A 12715-nucleotide genomic window follows, 5' to 3' on the forward strand; every position below is an offset into this window, starting at 1 on the left:
TTCCTGCTTTATTTTAACCTTTGTTTTCCTGAATTTCATGAGATTTGGTGGAAAATAATTATAGTTCTACAGAGTTAATGTATCATTCCAACTCAAAAATAATACCAATAAAACACCGACTCTCACTGAGAAATGGCTCACAAAAAACATGGACTACTATTTTAGACCTAAAAAAGAAAAAAAAAAAGAAAAAAAAAGAAACTAGGTAAAACAAAAAACTGTTTGGATTCATCTTAGTTGAAATCAAAAGGAGCGCCTTGGTTTTTCATCAGCAACGCTAACCCTGATAGCTCTTCCATCCAGGCTCTGCGACAGAAAGAAATCTCAAATTAACTCGTTTTAGATGGTATCTCAAATGAACCAAATCCACAAAGATGATCTCATATATTCTTTTTTTTTTTTCAAACAATAATTAGGCATATTTGGACCAAAAAGTCGATTAAATATTTGATTGCATCAAAACTTTAAGCAAAGATATTTTGAATACCTGTCCATCTAGAGCAGCAATAGCGTCTTCCACTTCACTTTCACTGGACAATGTCACAAAGCCAAAGCCTCGTGAACGGCCAGTTTCTCTGTCATAAACCACTCGAGCCTCTAATACCTTACCATGTTCACTAAAGACCTGCTCAAGTCGACCATTGTCGACATCCCATGACAGGTTTCCAACATAGATTCTGAAAGAAGGTTCAAACATTCTAGAAGTGCGTTCTGGTCGTGTGCCTCTGGGAGAAGCTTTATTAACAGTCAAGAGCCTTCCATCCACATCCTATCCAAAGTCCAAATATATATATACACACACACACACATATATATAGTGAATTAAGTAAATGAAAAATTGACAAAGAAGTCACTACTATAGTAAGCAATGGAAATGATTTTGCACGTGGTATATATTAAAAAAAAAAACCAACCATTGAGGCAAACATTATTTTTACTCCAATGAAAAAAGGTAGAAGTAGATAATGTCGTTTTGATCTAACTCAGCTTCGTATTAAATTTTAACCCTCATTGATTGTTGTAGCAAATTAGAGAGAATAAAACGTTTGCCTTACATTTTATGCACCTTAGGCACTGATCTTACTATAACAGCATTCAGCAAACAATAAGAAACTAAAAATGAAAACTCTGTCAACTTAGATATTTCAAAATAATAAATTCAAAACTTTTTTCTCCCTGATAGCTTTGGAGGGTATAATATCCGCCTGCTTAAGGCCTATTAACGCAAGAAGCACACCTAAAACTTAAGATAATGACTTGCTTGTCATCGGAAGCTCTAGAATACAACTTTCTATTGTACTTTCACATAACGTTTTACTTTCAGTAGTTGCCCACGTTTGGCCAAATACCAAGCATATATATTTGCACATATATATTTTGATATAACACGGGATTGAACCCGCAACCCCTCACCCTCACCCAATCTCACCCTACCGAAACCCCCTGCCACTAGACCGAGAGGTCTTAGGCAAATACCAAGCATATATTATCTTATCATAGCCTTTTTTTCAAAATTCTTGCTCGGTTATTTCCACAAAGAGGAGTTTAAAAAATGTAGTCCCAATTTCACTAATTGGCCTCTAATTCTCTCTTGTAATATAATCATTCACTGCCTACTACTTCTATATCATTACAACATTAAACCATTTCTTTTTTTACTAATAATCATACTAAACATTACCATAAAGTTGGACTTTTTTTTTTTTTTTTTTTTTTTTTTTTTTTTTTTTTTTTGTTGTTAAGAAACAACTCACATAGCGATTGAACATTTCCACAGCCTTATCAGCTTCTTCAACCGTACTCATCGTCACAAATCCGAACCCGCGACTCCTATCGGTTTCCCTGTTGTAAATAACCTGAAAACCAGGAAAAATATAACACATCAACACATACCAAAAAAAAAAAAAAAAATCGAAACCCCAAAGAATTGAAATTGTTGAAATTCACCTCAGAAATCTCCACAATCCCGGCCTTCTCAAAGAGCATAGCTAGTCTCTGACTATCGACGTCGTAGGGCAAATTCCCGACGAAAATCTTCGCCTCCTCTGGAGGTTCCACAAAACCCCCTTCGTCTTCTTCTCCACCTCTCTCCTCGAAAAGCCCGTCGCTTTCGGCAGCGTCAGCGGCGGCGTCTTCGCCTTCGCCCTCGGCTTCCCAATCGGAGACGCGAGCTTCGGTATCTTCGCCAATGGCGACCGCCGCGGCGGCGCCCTCTTCCTGCTGGGCCCAGTCGGAGGTCTGGGAGACCAAGGCGACAAGGGAGGAAGAGGAGTGAGGTCTCTTGGTGATGGAGAGGAGAGAGAAAGAGGAGAGAGAGGATGAGAAGTGGAGGTTCCGAGGCTTGGAAGGGAGGGAGAGAAATGGAGGAGAGGAAGGGGGTTTAGTGGTGGTGAAGAGAGAGAGACGACATGAGTCTGCAACTGATAAGGTCTTGAAGAGAGAAGAAGTCGCGCAAGTCATTTCTGGTTCTTATCTCTAGAAATATGAGAGAGAGAGAAGGGTTTTAGAGCAGAGGAAGGAAGGATAAGGAGAGGAGGAGAAGAAGATGATGAAAGGGGTTTATATAGGATGACTTTTACTAACGAGATTTTATGGGTTGGTAAGAGCTCTGCGAGATGCGGAACGACATGCCGTTTCATGTGTATGTCGCTTTAATCATACATGACGCGTTGTGCCGTTTCCGGTTTATGTCGTTTTTTGCGGGAAGCAAACATCTCGTGTTTCTTATTATTATTATTATTATTATTATTTTTTGATAAGCAAACGTATCGCGTTTGAAACGCAATAAAAATTCTAATGATATTTCTATATTTAACACCAAAAAGTAAGATAGATATATTTGTTGTAGCCTAATGTATAATGCCTTTTAAAATGTTATTTTTTTTAATAATTATTAAGCTTTAAAAGTTATAAAGTAAATTTTTTATTTTAAAATAATTTAAAAAAGTATAAATTATAATGATTAAATAAAAAGTAATCATATCAACTAATACCAATAGAAATGTGTTAAATTTATTATATGCTATATTTAGTAGAAAATTTATTAGAAAGTATATAGTGAATTTGACACAATAAATAATATTGCATTGGAGAATGATTTTTACACTAAGACCATTTTTAATACAAATGTTAATACTAATTGTATATTGAGCATGAAAAAATATATTATGGTATGTTATTTTTATTTTTTCTCCAATGTATTACGCTTTTTGAAATGCTAAATATACTTTTATTCTATAATTATTAAGCTTTAGAAATTGTAAAAATAAACTTTTATTTTTAAAATAATAAGGACATGTAAAAATTGCAATGATTATAAGAAAACGTAAATATTTTAACCAATAATAATTAAATGTTAAATTTCTCATATGTTATATTGAGTGAAAAATTTACTATAAAATATATTATATTAAAAATTTAATATAATAAATAACATTGTATTTAAGATGCTTAATATTAAAATTATAATTAATACATCAATTATAATATTATATTACCGATGTTCTAACCAAATGAAATTCAAGAAAACTACAACGATATTTGCTAACGAATTTTTGACGTTTTAAGGTCTACTGCCACCAACGAAATTCCGCTAGTAAAACAGCATGTCTTTCGTGTGGATAGTAAAAGACAGTTCGAATATATATCGATTATTTCTGCTTTGTCGGTGGAAAATCATATGTCGTTTTGTTCAAGATCATGTCTTTTCCTTGAGCTACAAAATAGGCAATATGTAATTTATGTTTGGGTTGTATGATCTTCAACAGAACGACGAATTCTCGTTCTACCCAAAAACTGAACATCTTCTTTTTCCATGAACAAGAAAGAACATTCCGCATTTCTAAATGTCGTTTTTCACCTGAAAGGTTAACGCGTGTCGTTTGCTTTCACTGAAAAATACAGAGGACAGATCGCATTCCATAAGAAGGCACCTGTCTCTGAAGATTAGCCGAAACGGAAAATTCGTGTCTTTGCTTTAGCAAAAACAAAATACATGTAATTTTTTCTTATGAATGGAAAATTCATGTCGTTTTCTGCAGTGAACTAAGACTGAAGACGAGCATTTGCCGTTTGTTGCTCACCGTTATTCAAGGACTAAAGTTTGCCGTCTCTCGCATGCGTCTTTTTTTTATTAAATATGACATGCCGCATTTGTTTAACGGCCTTCGCTTAATGTCGTTTAAAGAAGGAAGCACACATCTTATTTTATCGTGATTTAATTTTGATCAACTCCCCTTGAAGAACAGACTCTTTCAGCAGTTTTTTACTACTGTTCCTTTAGGGGAAAAAAAAAAATCTTACTAGTGTGCCTTTTTTTTTTTTTTTTTTTTTTTTTTGTGGTTACCATCAAATCTTTGTTTACCTGTAACAATATGGAAGTTGGATTAAGGACAACATGCATGTCATATAATGTAAATTCATTCACCAGACCAAAAACAAAAAATACTAAAAAGCAGTAAAGAGATCAAATCAAAACTTCATATATAAGCATCTAAAAATTTTAAGCAGATCCATACTTTTGTTGCACCATAGAACCCTTCAAAAACCATTGCAAAAGAAATGATCATAGAGAATTGTAGAGAATTCTAAAGTGTCTTACCTTAATCATCTTTCAGAAATAATTATTTTGTGTCTCACCACATTAACGATTAGAGCGTCTTAAGTGAAATGAAAGAGAAACGTGAGAGAAAAACAAAGTGACTTCCAATCAAACCCCAAATTGTCTAGATGAATAGTCAAGATTTTAGATAAAACATGCGGTCAAGAACTGATGACCAATCCGTGACATATATAGAGAAGCCCTTTTCTTTTTAACTACTCATGTCTCTCTGTAGTTTACAGATTTATGCCATATATTAGTAGCTTGTGTTGTATAAAGTGTATTACATTGTGTTGTATTGTCATAATACAATACGGTGTTTGGTATCATAACGTATTGTATAAGGAGTGAAAATATAATTTTTTTTTTAAAATTTTGGGGTTAAAATGTAATTCTTCAAAAATTTCAGGGTGAAATATAATTATTCAAAATTTTTGGGATAAAAAATGCAAGTCATTAAAAAATGTAAGTCTGAAAAAATTTGGGTAAAAAAGTAATTTTGTAAAAATTTTGAGTCAAAATGTAATTTTAAAAATATAAATTCGCATTTTTACATTGTGCCCCGCAATTTTTTAAAAATTATAGACTCCGATATAAGTCAATGTCCTGTCTAACCCCGACATCAATCATGAATCGGCTACAAAGTAATACAATACAATATGCCAAAAATGAACTCTATTCAATAAAACGACATGGACTGTATTAATCTACGTTCCATTTTTATTTATACAATACGATGGTCACACCAAACATAATATTATTATATTATCATACAATACGGTGTTCTAATACGGTCAAACAAATATACCCTTATATATATGTTAGGAAGAATATGAATAATGCAAAGAAGAACAATTTATAACAACTTATAGGAAGAACAAAATATAGAAATTGTTACAACACAAATTTAACCTTTATACCAAACTTGAAAAACAAATTGCAAGGATGTCGATGCACGTGAACCACGCTTTCCTTAAAATAGATTCGTCCCCTCCGGTAGTGCTTGAGGTAACGTTAGACGTCCGTCTCCCAGGATACAATGACAACGACGGTAGCTTGAAGCACTATCAGAACCGTCTGACGAACTAGAACTCGGACCTTCCTTCTATCACCGAAAACGAACTACAAAAATAATTGCAAGAAGAACTCGACAAAAGAAAGAAATCGAGAGAGAGGAGAAGAGTATTCTGTTTTTGAGTGAGTTGTTCATGTGGAGTAGGGCCTTTATATAGGCTCTAAATTCTACCATGACATTATAGTGTTTAAAAACACACATTAATCTACATTATAATGGAGCAAAATTGTTAGTTTTTTTCCATGATGAATCTGGTCACATTTCTCATATAGATTCGGACTTTGATGATGAAAACTGATGCCATTAAGCTTATTAACCTTGGCAAATTCTAGTTTTCCTTCATTAGTCACAATTAAGCCCCATTACACACCATTATGCTCATTTACCAACCATTAAGCTTAGGCTAAACGGCTGGAAGGTCTTGGGCTGAATCAAAAAATAAAAAATTGTAAAACAAAGCCCGCACAGAGAAAATTTTCCGATTCGACATTTATGTCCGCAGGTCGCGGGCGCACACATTTTAGGGGGTTTTGCAACAGAATATGCAATACCTTTTGCTTTCTAGACGTCGTGGGCAGTCTCCAGATTCTGGATCTTGCCTGTGATTAAAATACTAAGAATCTGGAGAGTTCTATCCATACATGTGATCAACAAATTATGGAATTAGAGTTATTTAAATAATAAAGTGGAACAAATTCAACTAGTCAATGACTGGGACGATGATTATCTCTCCAATCTCTAGCAAGTTCTTGCTTTTAAAGTGGCCGTTATCACCCTCATATTATTATAGTTATACCAATGTTTCTAATGATATTATAATTTGTTAATCAGAATCTAGACGAGCATATGGAAGGGAACCGAATTTATTTTTTAGAGGGGTATTATTTGACTTAAAAACAAAATTATGAATGCAATACTAACCAACCATGACTTAGAAAAATGCTACGTGTCATCTAGAGAGTCGATTTGCACAATTTTCTGTTGCCATTTGGCAATGAGGGCCAGCATGCGGGTCCCACACCCACATTATGTTACAAATATTTGTCCGCTTAGAATCGCTCTCTTAATTGTTGCTTAATCCTCTCTAAAAAGAAAGTTGTCGTAGTTGTTGCTGTTTGATAAATGATAATAGTAATGAAAATAAAAAAAGAAAAAAAAAAACTCTGATATGATCAACAATTACATTGTCCAGTACATTGAGGCATCCATGATTCCAAAGTTTTTTACGTAGATCGATATCAGAGGACAAAATGAGAACATATCAGTGTTTTGGAAAGAAACGACAATAAAACCATTCTTCTTCTTCTTCTTCTTCTTTTTTTTTTTTTTTTTTCCTTCTTTTCTCTCTCTTTGAAATGACAAGAAAACTATTCGGAAACAACATGAAAATGACAATCATACTAATAAATGACATCAAACAAAAACGACAACAAGTTGTGCATAAACGAAACAAAATAATGACATCAGAAAATGACAGCAAAAAGAGAAACATCTTAGGTATGAAAAAACGACAACAAAAGAAACAAAGCGCCTGTTATTTTTTGTAATTGCTCTTAAACAACATTCAGTTTTGTGTAATTCATCTTAAGATACAATTACATATGACCATATCGTGAAAAACAAAAAAATGTGAACACGACTAGCACCTCATTAAACGACAGCAAAACAAAACAACAATAAAAGGAAAACGACAATACATACAGTAAATAGACATCATAAATGATGTCTCTCTCTCTGTTTTTTTTTTTTTTTTTTTTTTTTTTTTTTCCCCTTATATAAAATTTTATGTCGTTTGTGATCAAAACTACGTCCTCTCTTAATAGTAAGTTTTTATAACAATTTCTTACTTTATGCCATAATTTAACACTTTGCATGTTATTTAAATTGGAGGTGTTCGTACTGTAAAGGCTTCAAGGCATAAAGATTTATGTATCTTTGCCTCTTTATTCTTCTTTTTGAAATCAAATTAAGAGGAGACGATTCTAAAGGAGAAACAGTGATAATAGGGCATATTCCTAAATTTCTCCATAAAGAATTTGTCCCGCTTTGTACTTGGATGTATTGGCTTCATATTTATTCTCATTCAAAAAGGGAACAATTGGTTCACAACACATCAAAAGAATTACATTTAACCATTAAACTCATATCATAACACATATTGGATCAATCAATATTCTATAGAATGCCAGATACCAACTTCCTCAACTAAGTTCAATATACAAATTCAATGTCTTTTGGACCACATTCACCTTCAAGCTTCACTATCAACAATCCATCTTCAGAATTATAGGTGAACTCCTCTTCCTTTTGGCAAACCATACACCACTTCGGTTTTGAGCTCGAATAGGCTCCGAATCGCCCGAGGCCTTTCCCTCGGATCTTAACTGTGGTCTCCGAAATTTGTACACTGCAACTCAAGGATTCCACAGCCCCTCCTGAGTTGTACATATCAAGCAAGCCTAATGGAGCAAATTTTATGCCATGTCCAAAAACCTGCTCGCATAACAATTCACATAGTTTTTGTTAAGATTAGCATTATATAAGTTCAAAACAAACATAAATTTGTAAAGTTACTGACCTGAATTGGTGAGATTGTATATATTTCACATTGAAGAGTGGCCAGTGAAACCTCAAGATTTCCACTCTTTGGCAAAACAGAAAGATGTCCTGCAATGTTTTTCAAGATGGTTCTTTTATTGGTTCGTGAAGTTATTTTCTTGGTTCAGATGAAAACTTAGGGACAAAAAAAGAGTAGCAATTTAACCTGAATTGAAGGCATACACAGCACAATCTCCATTCCAGTTTTCACCAGCAATATCTTCAAGGAACTCAACATCATTGGGCTTCACATGACCAGAAATTACTGAACTTGTAGAACTTTTGCAGTGGATGTTTTCCACCACTTGTTTCAGTGGCCAAATACCTGCTCCTTGGCAATTAAACACTCCCACAACCCCACACAACTTATTCAGGTTCCATATTTTCAGCAAGCTGCAAAAAAAAAAAAAAAAAAAAAAAAAAAAAAAAAATTATTTTTATAAAAAAAAAAAAAAAAGAATTCATTATCATGAAATGAAAAGAAAGAACCAGATAAAAAGTGTGATTGATTTGGTCTTCTTTATATACTAGTATGATATGAGGGACGTGCCTGGACAACAACAACAACAACAACAAAAAAAAAAAAAAAAAAAGAGAGAAGGAGAAGAAGCAAGCAAGCACACAGTTGGAAGCAAGCAAACAAGGTGTTGAAGAACAAAAATCTCAAAACAACTTCCGTGCTTCTTTATGCACACACACTTTACCTAATTCCATCCATGACAGGATCAACAAATAAACAGTCTCGAGTTGGTCGACCGGCATGTCTAGCTCTTAGTACCGATCCGTCCGGTAATACCAACTTCTTGAGGATTTTGAAGTCTTGATTTCCTGGTTTGTCACTGGCATTACGCGAAATATCAATTAGATAAGCTTTTTTTGCTTTATAAGATGGCTAAAAACAGCTATACGTTTTATATGAAATCGCTTAATTATTAGTTACTGTATCTCACCTTACATATATCGCACATCCACCGAATGCTCTTGCTGCTCCATGGAATTCAGCCGTTTCATGCTTGCTCTGTATTTAAAAGTAATAAAGTGAGTTGTTGTGAATCAAGTAACTACAAACTAGTCATTTACAGAAAAACGTATTCACAAGTTTAAAGGAATTCTTACCTGGAACATATCCCAATCCGGAACCACGATCTCTCCTAACAGAAGGCTATTAAAAGCCACAGAAACAACATGCAAAGTCTGGAATGTAGGCTCTCTTGGCATGAAATCCTCCGAGGCTCTTGCAACCGCGCTCTTCTTCGAACTAACAGTAGACCAAAAATCACTCAGAGTATGCACTCCAACTCTCAACAATACTTAGAAAAGACTGAGTATTAAGCAGACCTGAATATGGAATCTGAATTGTGACTCATGCAGCAGATCAGGTTGTTGTCTGCGAAATTTCTAGCAACAGATTGCTCTAGAGCTTGTTGATACCGTCTAGTGATCGAAACGCGACCACCATAGCCAGACCCTAAGGTTTCTAACAGATTCTGAACATCTACTTTAACTCCATCTACTCCGCAGCGCGCAAGATAGCCATGCAGATCATCATAGAACTCGAAAATCTTTTCGGGGTCTATTAGGCCAACCCCATATTTCTCCAAGCTGTCCATGGCAACGTCTCTAAGATTCCCCGTGTTGCCAGGTGACTGAATTGGGAAAGCAATCTTTGGATTGTATTTTCTCATTGATTCCGATGAAGGGAGGACGCCTCCCCAATAACCAGCTAAAGCATGCCACATGTAAACAAACCTGCAGACGTCAAATTAGAAAGTGTTCATGGTTTAGACATTGAGCCGCCAAAACATACGTTAAAAAGTATTAAACTATTGTTGGCCCACCTCCTAACAGCTTAAGCTTTTGGGATGGATTGGTAAACTAACAAGGTATCAGAGCAGGTTCAGTTTTGCAATGTTGGATCTCCCAATATCGACTTATTCGCAGCGGTTTGGCATGGTCCACATCTTAAGTGGAAAGCATATGCTATAGATTATAACGTTCATATCTTAAGTGGAAAGCTTACTTTAGTCCATATTTCTCTTTGATGAGATTAATGAACTCATGGAGGTCTGTGCATGTGTCTTTTGATCCTGAACTTCTGAACTTAGTATTCTCTTTGATATCAACCAATCTGATCGCGAACCTATATGTCAAAAGGAAGAGAAACATTTAACATTGTTACGGATTAAACGCCTTAATTTTATTTCTTACTAGTGAGAGAAATAATAGAGGAAAAGGAAAACAAGTACACACATGATAATGTGTCATGAGAGTAACGTCTACTTTTAGCTGTTGTAGAATTTCACTATATTAGAAAAATCACATACCGCATGCCTCTCAGACTCTCCGAATTTCTCTAAATTAATCCCTAAACCCGGAGCCCCAATATAAATACGTGTAAGCATGCTAACTCTGCTTCAAGGGACTAATGAGGCTCCACACAGTAACATTTTGTTTAAAAATAGCTTCTAGAACTTCATGGACTTACTGTGTCCCTTCAACAAGCGGTTCGCCTTCTTTGTGAAATTCATTTACAGTATGTTGCCATCCATCATCAATAATAACAAATTTTGGGGAACAACCTCCTTCCTTAAAACTGCAAGATTGTAAACACAAAGACCATGTCACATTACATTTTAGTGGCTTTTCCAAAGAGACATGTCCAATGTAGTTCCAACACATGTTCTTATTTACCTCTTAAGACCCTCTTCAATTCCTTCTGGATTAACTTCAGTGTAGAAAGCATCCCAAGTGCACCATCCAAACCAATCTAAATGCGAAGGGATCTATATTTCCATTTTCAAGATATAAAACTTATCAGACTGATTAGAAATTGCAGAGGATCAAGCACAATAATACATATATATGACATTAGGATTTAAGGTTTCAAACTCATTACTTTCTTGTTCTCAATATGACTGAAAGTTCCTTTGTTCTTCTCCAATATCCTACACCAATGAGGAAAAAAAAAAAAGAAACACCATTAGTCATCATGAGATAGTTAAGTTTGTCAAATTCTGCATTTTTATTTTCACAGAATATTATTTAAAATTAATAATAAGAAAAAAAAAAAACCATACTTGATAGAATGTTTAATAAGCTCATATGGGTTGTCCCCTGAATTCACAAACAATGCTTCTAGTGCTTGGGAGGTTTGGACTTTGGCATCTCCTGAACAAATTGGAAAATCATGAAATAAGTCCAAACATGAAATCCAAAACATCATTAACATCAAACATAGGACTATTAACATCCAAACAAACCGCTTTCGACGCATAATCGGAGCTCATTTTCACTAGTCCCTTCCAAACTCGCACGAAAAAGGCCATCCAACACAGGCAAGAGGAGAATGTAAAAAGTGTTTCCAATACTGTTTGGCTCAGAAGAAATCTCCCACTCCAAGGCAGACTCTTCTCTTGCTTCCAACATAAGCATTTGAGTTTCCATGGGAACTTCACTTCCGGATTTTCCTACGCGAGGTATCATCCACCATATCTTGAATTTAAAGAGAGATAAGAACTTGAATCCCCTGGATTGGCAACAAAAATAATCCAGATCATTAATAGGAAATTTGGTTGGTGGATTCGTACCTGATTCGAATTATGGTTTATGGTTTGCTATTATATTTTCTCTCACAAAAAATACACGTAAATTGAGAATAATTCTGAATCATAATTCTGAATTGATGAACGAAACGTCCACTAAGTTTGGTTTAATACACAGATTATGTTCACAAAACAAAATAAAGTAGTTTTTCTTTTCTTTATACCATTGAAATATCCAAGATGTCAAGATCTTAAAGTTATGTTTGAACAAAAACAGTGATCCGGTTATTTGATTCTCTTGTATCTATAATTCTAAATTTCCATTTTCATGAAACGTGTAGAACAAACAAACAATGCCACATATAAAAAAACAATGCAGAGAAAAAGAAAACAAATACTCACTTAAGAGTTCCGAGACTGAAAACATGACGAGAGCTGGGAAAACTAGAATTGGCACCAACGAAAGCCGAGCTACCGGTAAGAGGCAAAACGACAACGTTTTGAGGAACTCCTGTTAAGACCACTCTGCCCCGCACAATGAGGCAGCCATTTTCTACGCTTGGTGTGGCCGTGATCGTCATCTTCACCACCAAAATGGTAGAAGAAAAAAAAAACACTTTTGTGCAAGTTTTAGCTTGCCAAGAAGATATAAAACAATCCCAGTTCAGGAAGGGAAAAAACAAAGGCAGTGATCAAATTTACGTATATAACAGAACATGAACAATCTCACCAATGGCAATGACAATATTTATATGTGTAGGAAGAAAAAGATGATTATGGTGATATGGATCACGGAAAGGCAACGTGGACAAGTTTACTATCTTGGCGTGTTATATTTTATTTAACGGGGTTTTAACTATTCTTTTATGGTAATATAATATGATTTTGACCTGCGTTTTC

At 34.7% G+C, this 12715-nt stretch overlaps 2 protein-coding genes across 2 annotated transcripts; both read right to left on the minus strand.

Annotated features, from left to right (window-relative positions):
* Positions 1 to 7: 7 nt before the first annotated feature.
* On the minus strand, positions 8 to 2542 carry LOC21401904 (28 kDa ribonucleoprotein, chloroplastic). Its single transcript, XM_010104628.2, has 4 exons — positions 1948 to 2542; positions 1755 to 1856; positions 488 to 769; positions 8 to 306 (listed from the first exon to the last, which is right to left on the minus strand). Exons 1-4 carry the CDS (start codon positions 2458 to 2460, stop codon positions 244 to 246), a joined length of 960 nt encoding a protein of 319 aa, XP_010102930.1. The 5' UTR covers positions 2461 to 2542; the 3' UTR covers positions 8 to 243.
* A 5178-nt stretch (positions 2543 to 7720) lies between these two features.
* LOC21401905 (probable galactinol--sucrose galactosyltransferase 2) lies at positions 7721 to 12512 on the minus strand. Its single transcript, XM_010104629.2, has 14 exons — positions 12218 to 12512; positions 11534 to 11799; positions 11351 to 11441; positions 11170 to 11218; positions 10965 to 11056; positions 10759 to 10866; positions 10294 to 10413; positions 9612 to 10022; positions 9390 to 9531; positions 9224 to 9291; positions 8978 to 9112; positions 8440 to 8666; positions 8254 to 8342; positions 7721 to 8168 (listed from the first exon to the last, which is right to left on the minus strand). Exons 1-14 carry the CDS (start codon positions 12394 to 12396, stop codon positions 7887 to 7889), a joined length of 2259 nt encoding a protein of 752 aa, XP_010102931.1. The 5' UTR covers positions 12397 to 12512; the 3' UTR covers positions 7721 to 7886.
* Between the last annotated feature and the right edge of the window lie 203 nt (positions 12513 to 12715).

Source organism: Morus notabilis, unplaced genomic scaffold (genome assembly GCF_000414095.1).
Source record: "Morus notabilis unplaced genomic scaffold, ASM41409v2 Scaffold333, whole genome shotgun sequence".
Classification (NCBI taxonomy): Eukaryota; Viridiplantae; Streptophyta; class Magnoliopsida; order Rosales; family Moraceae; genus Morus; species Morus notabilis.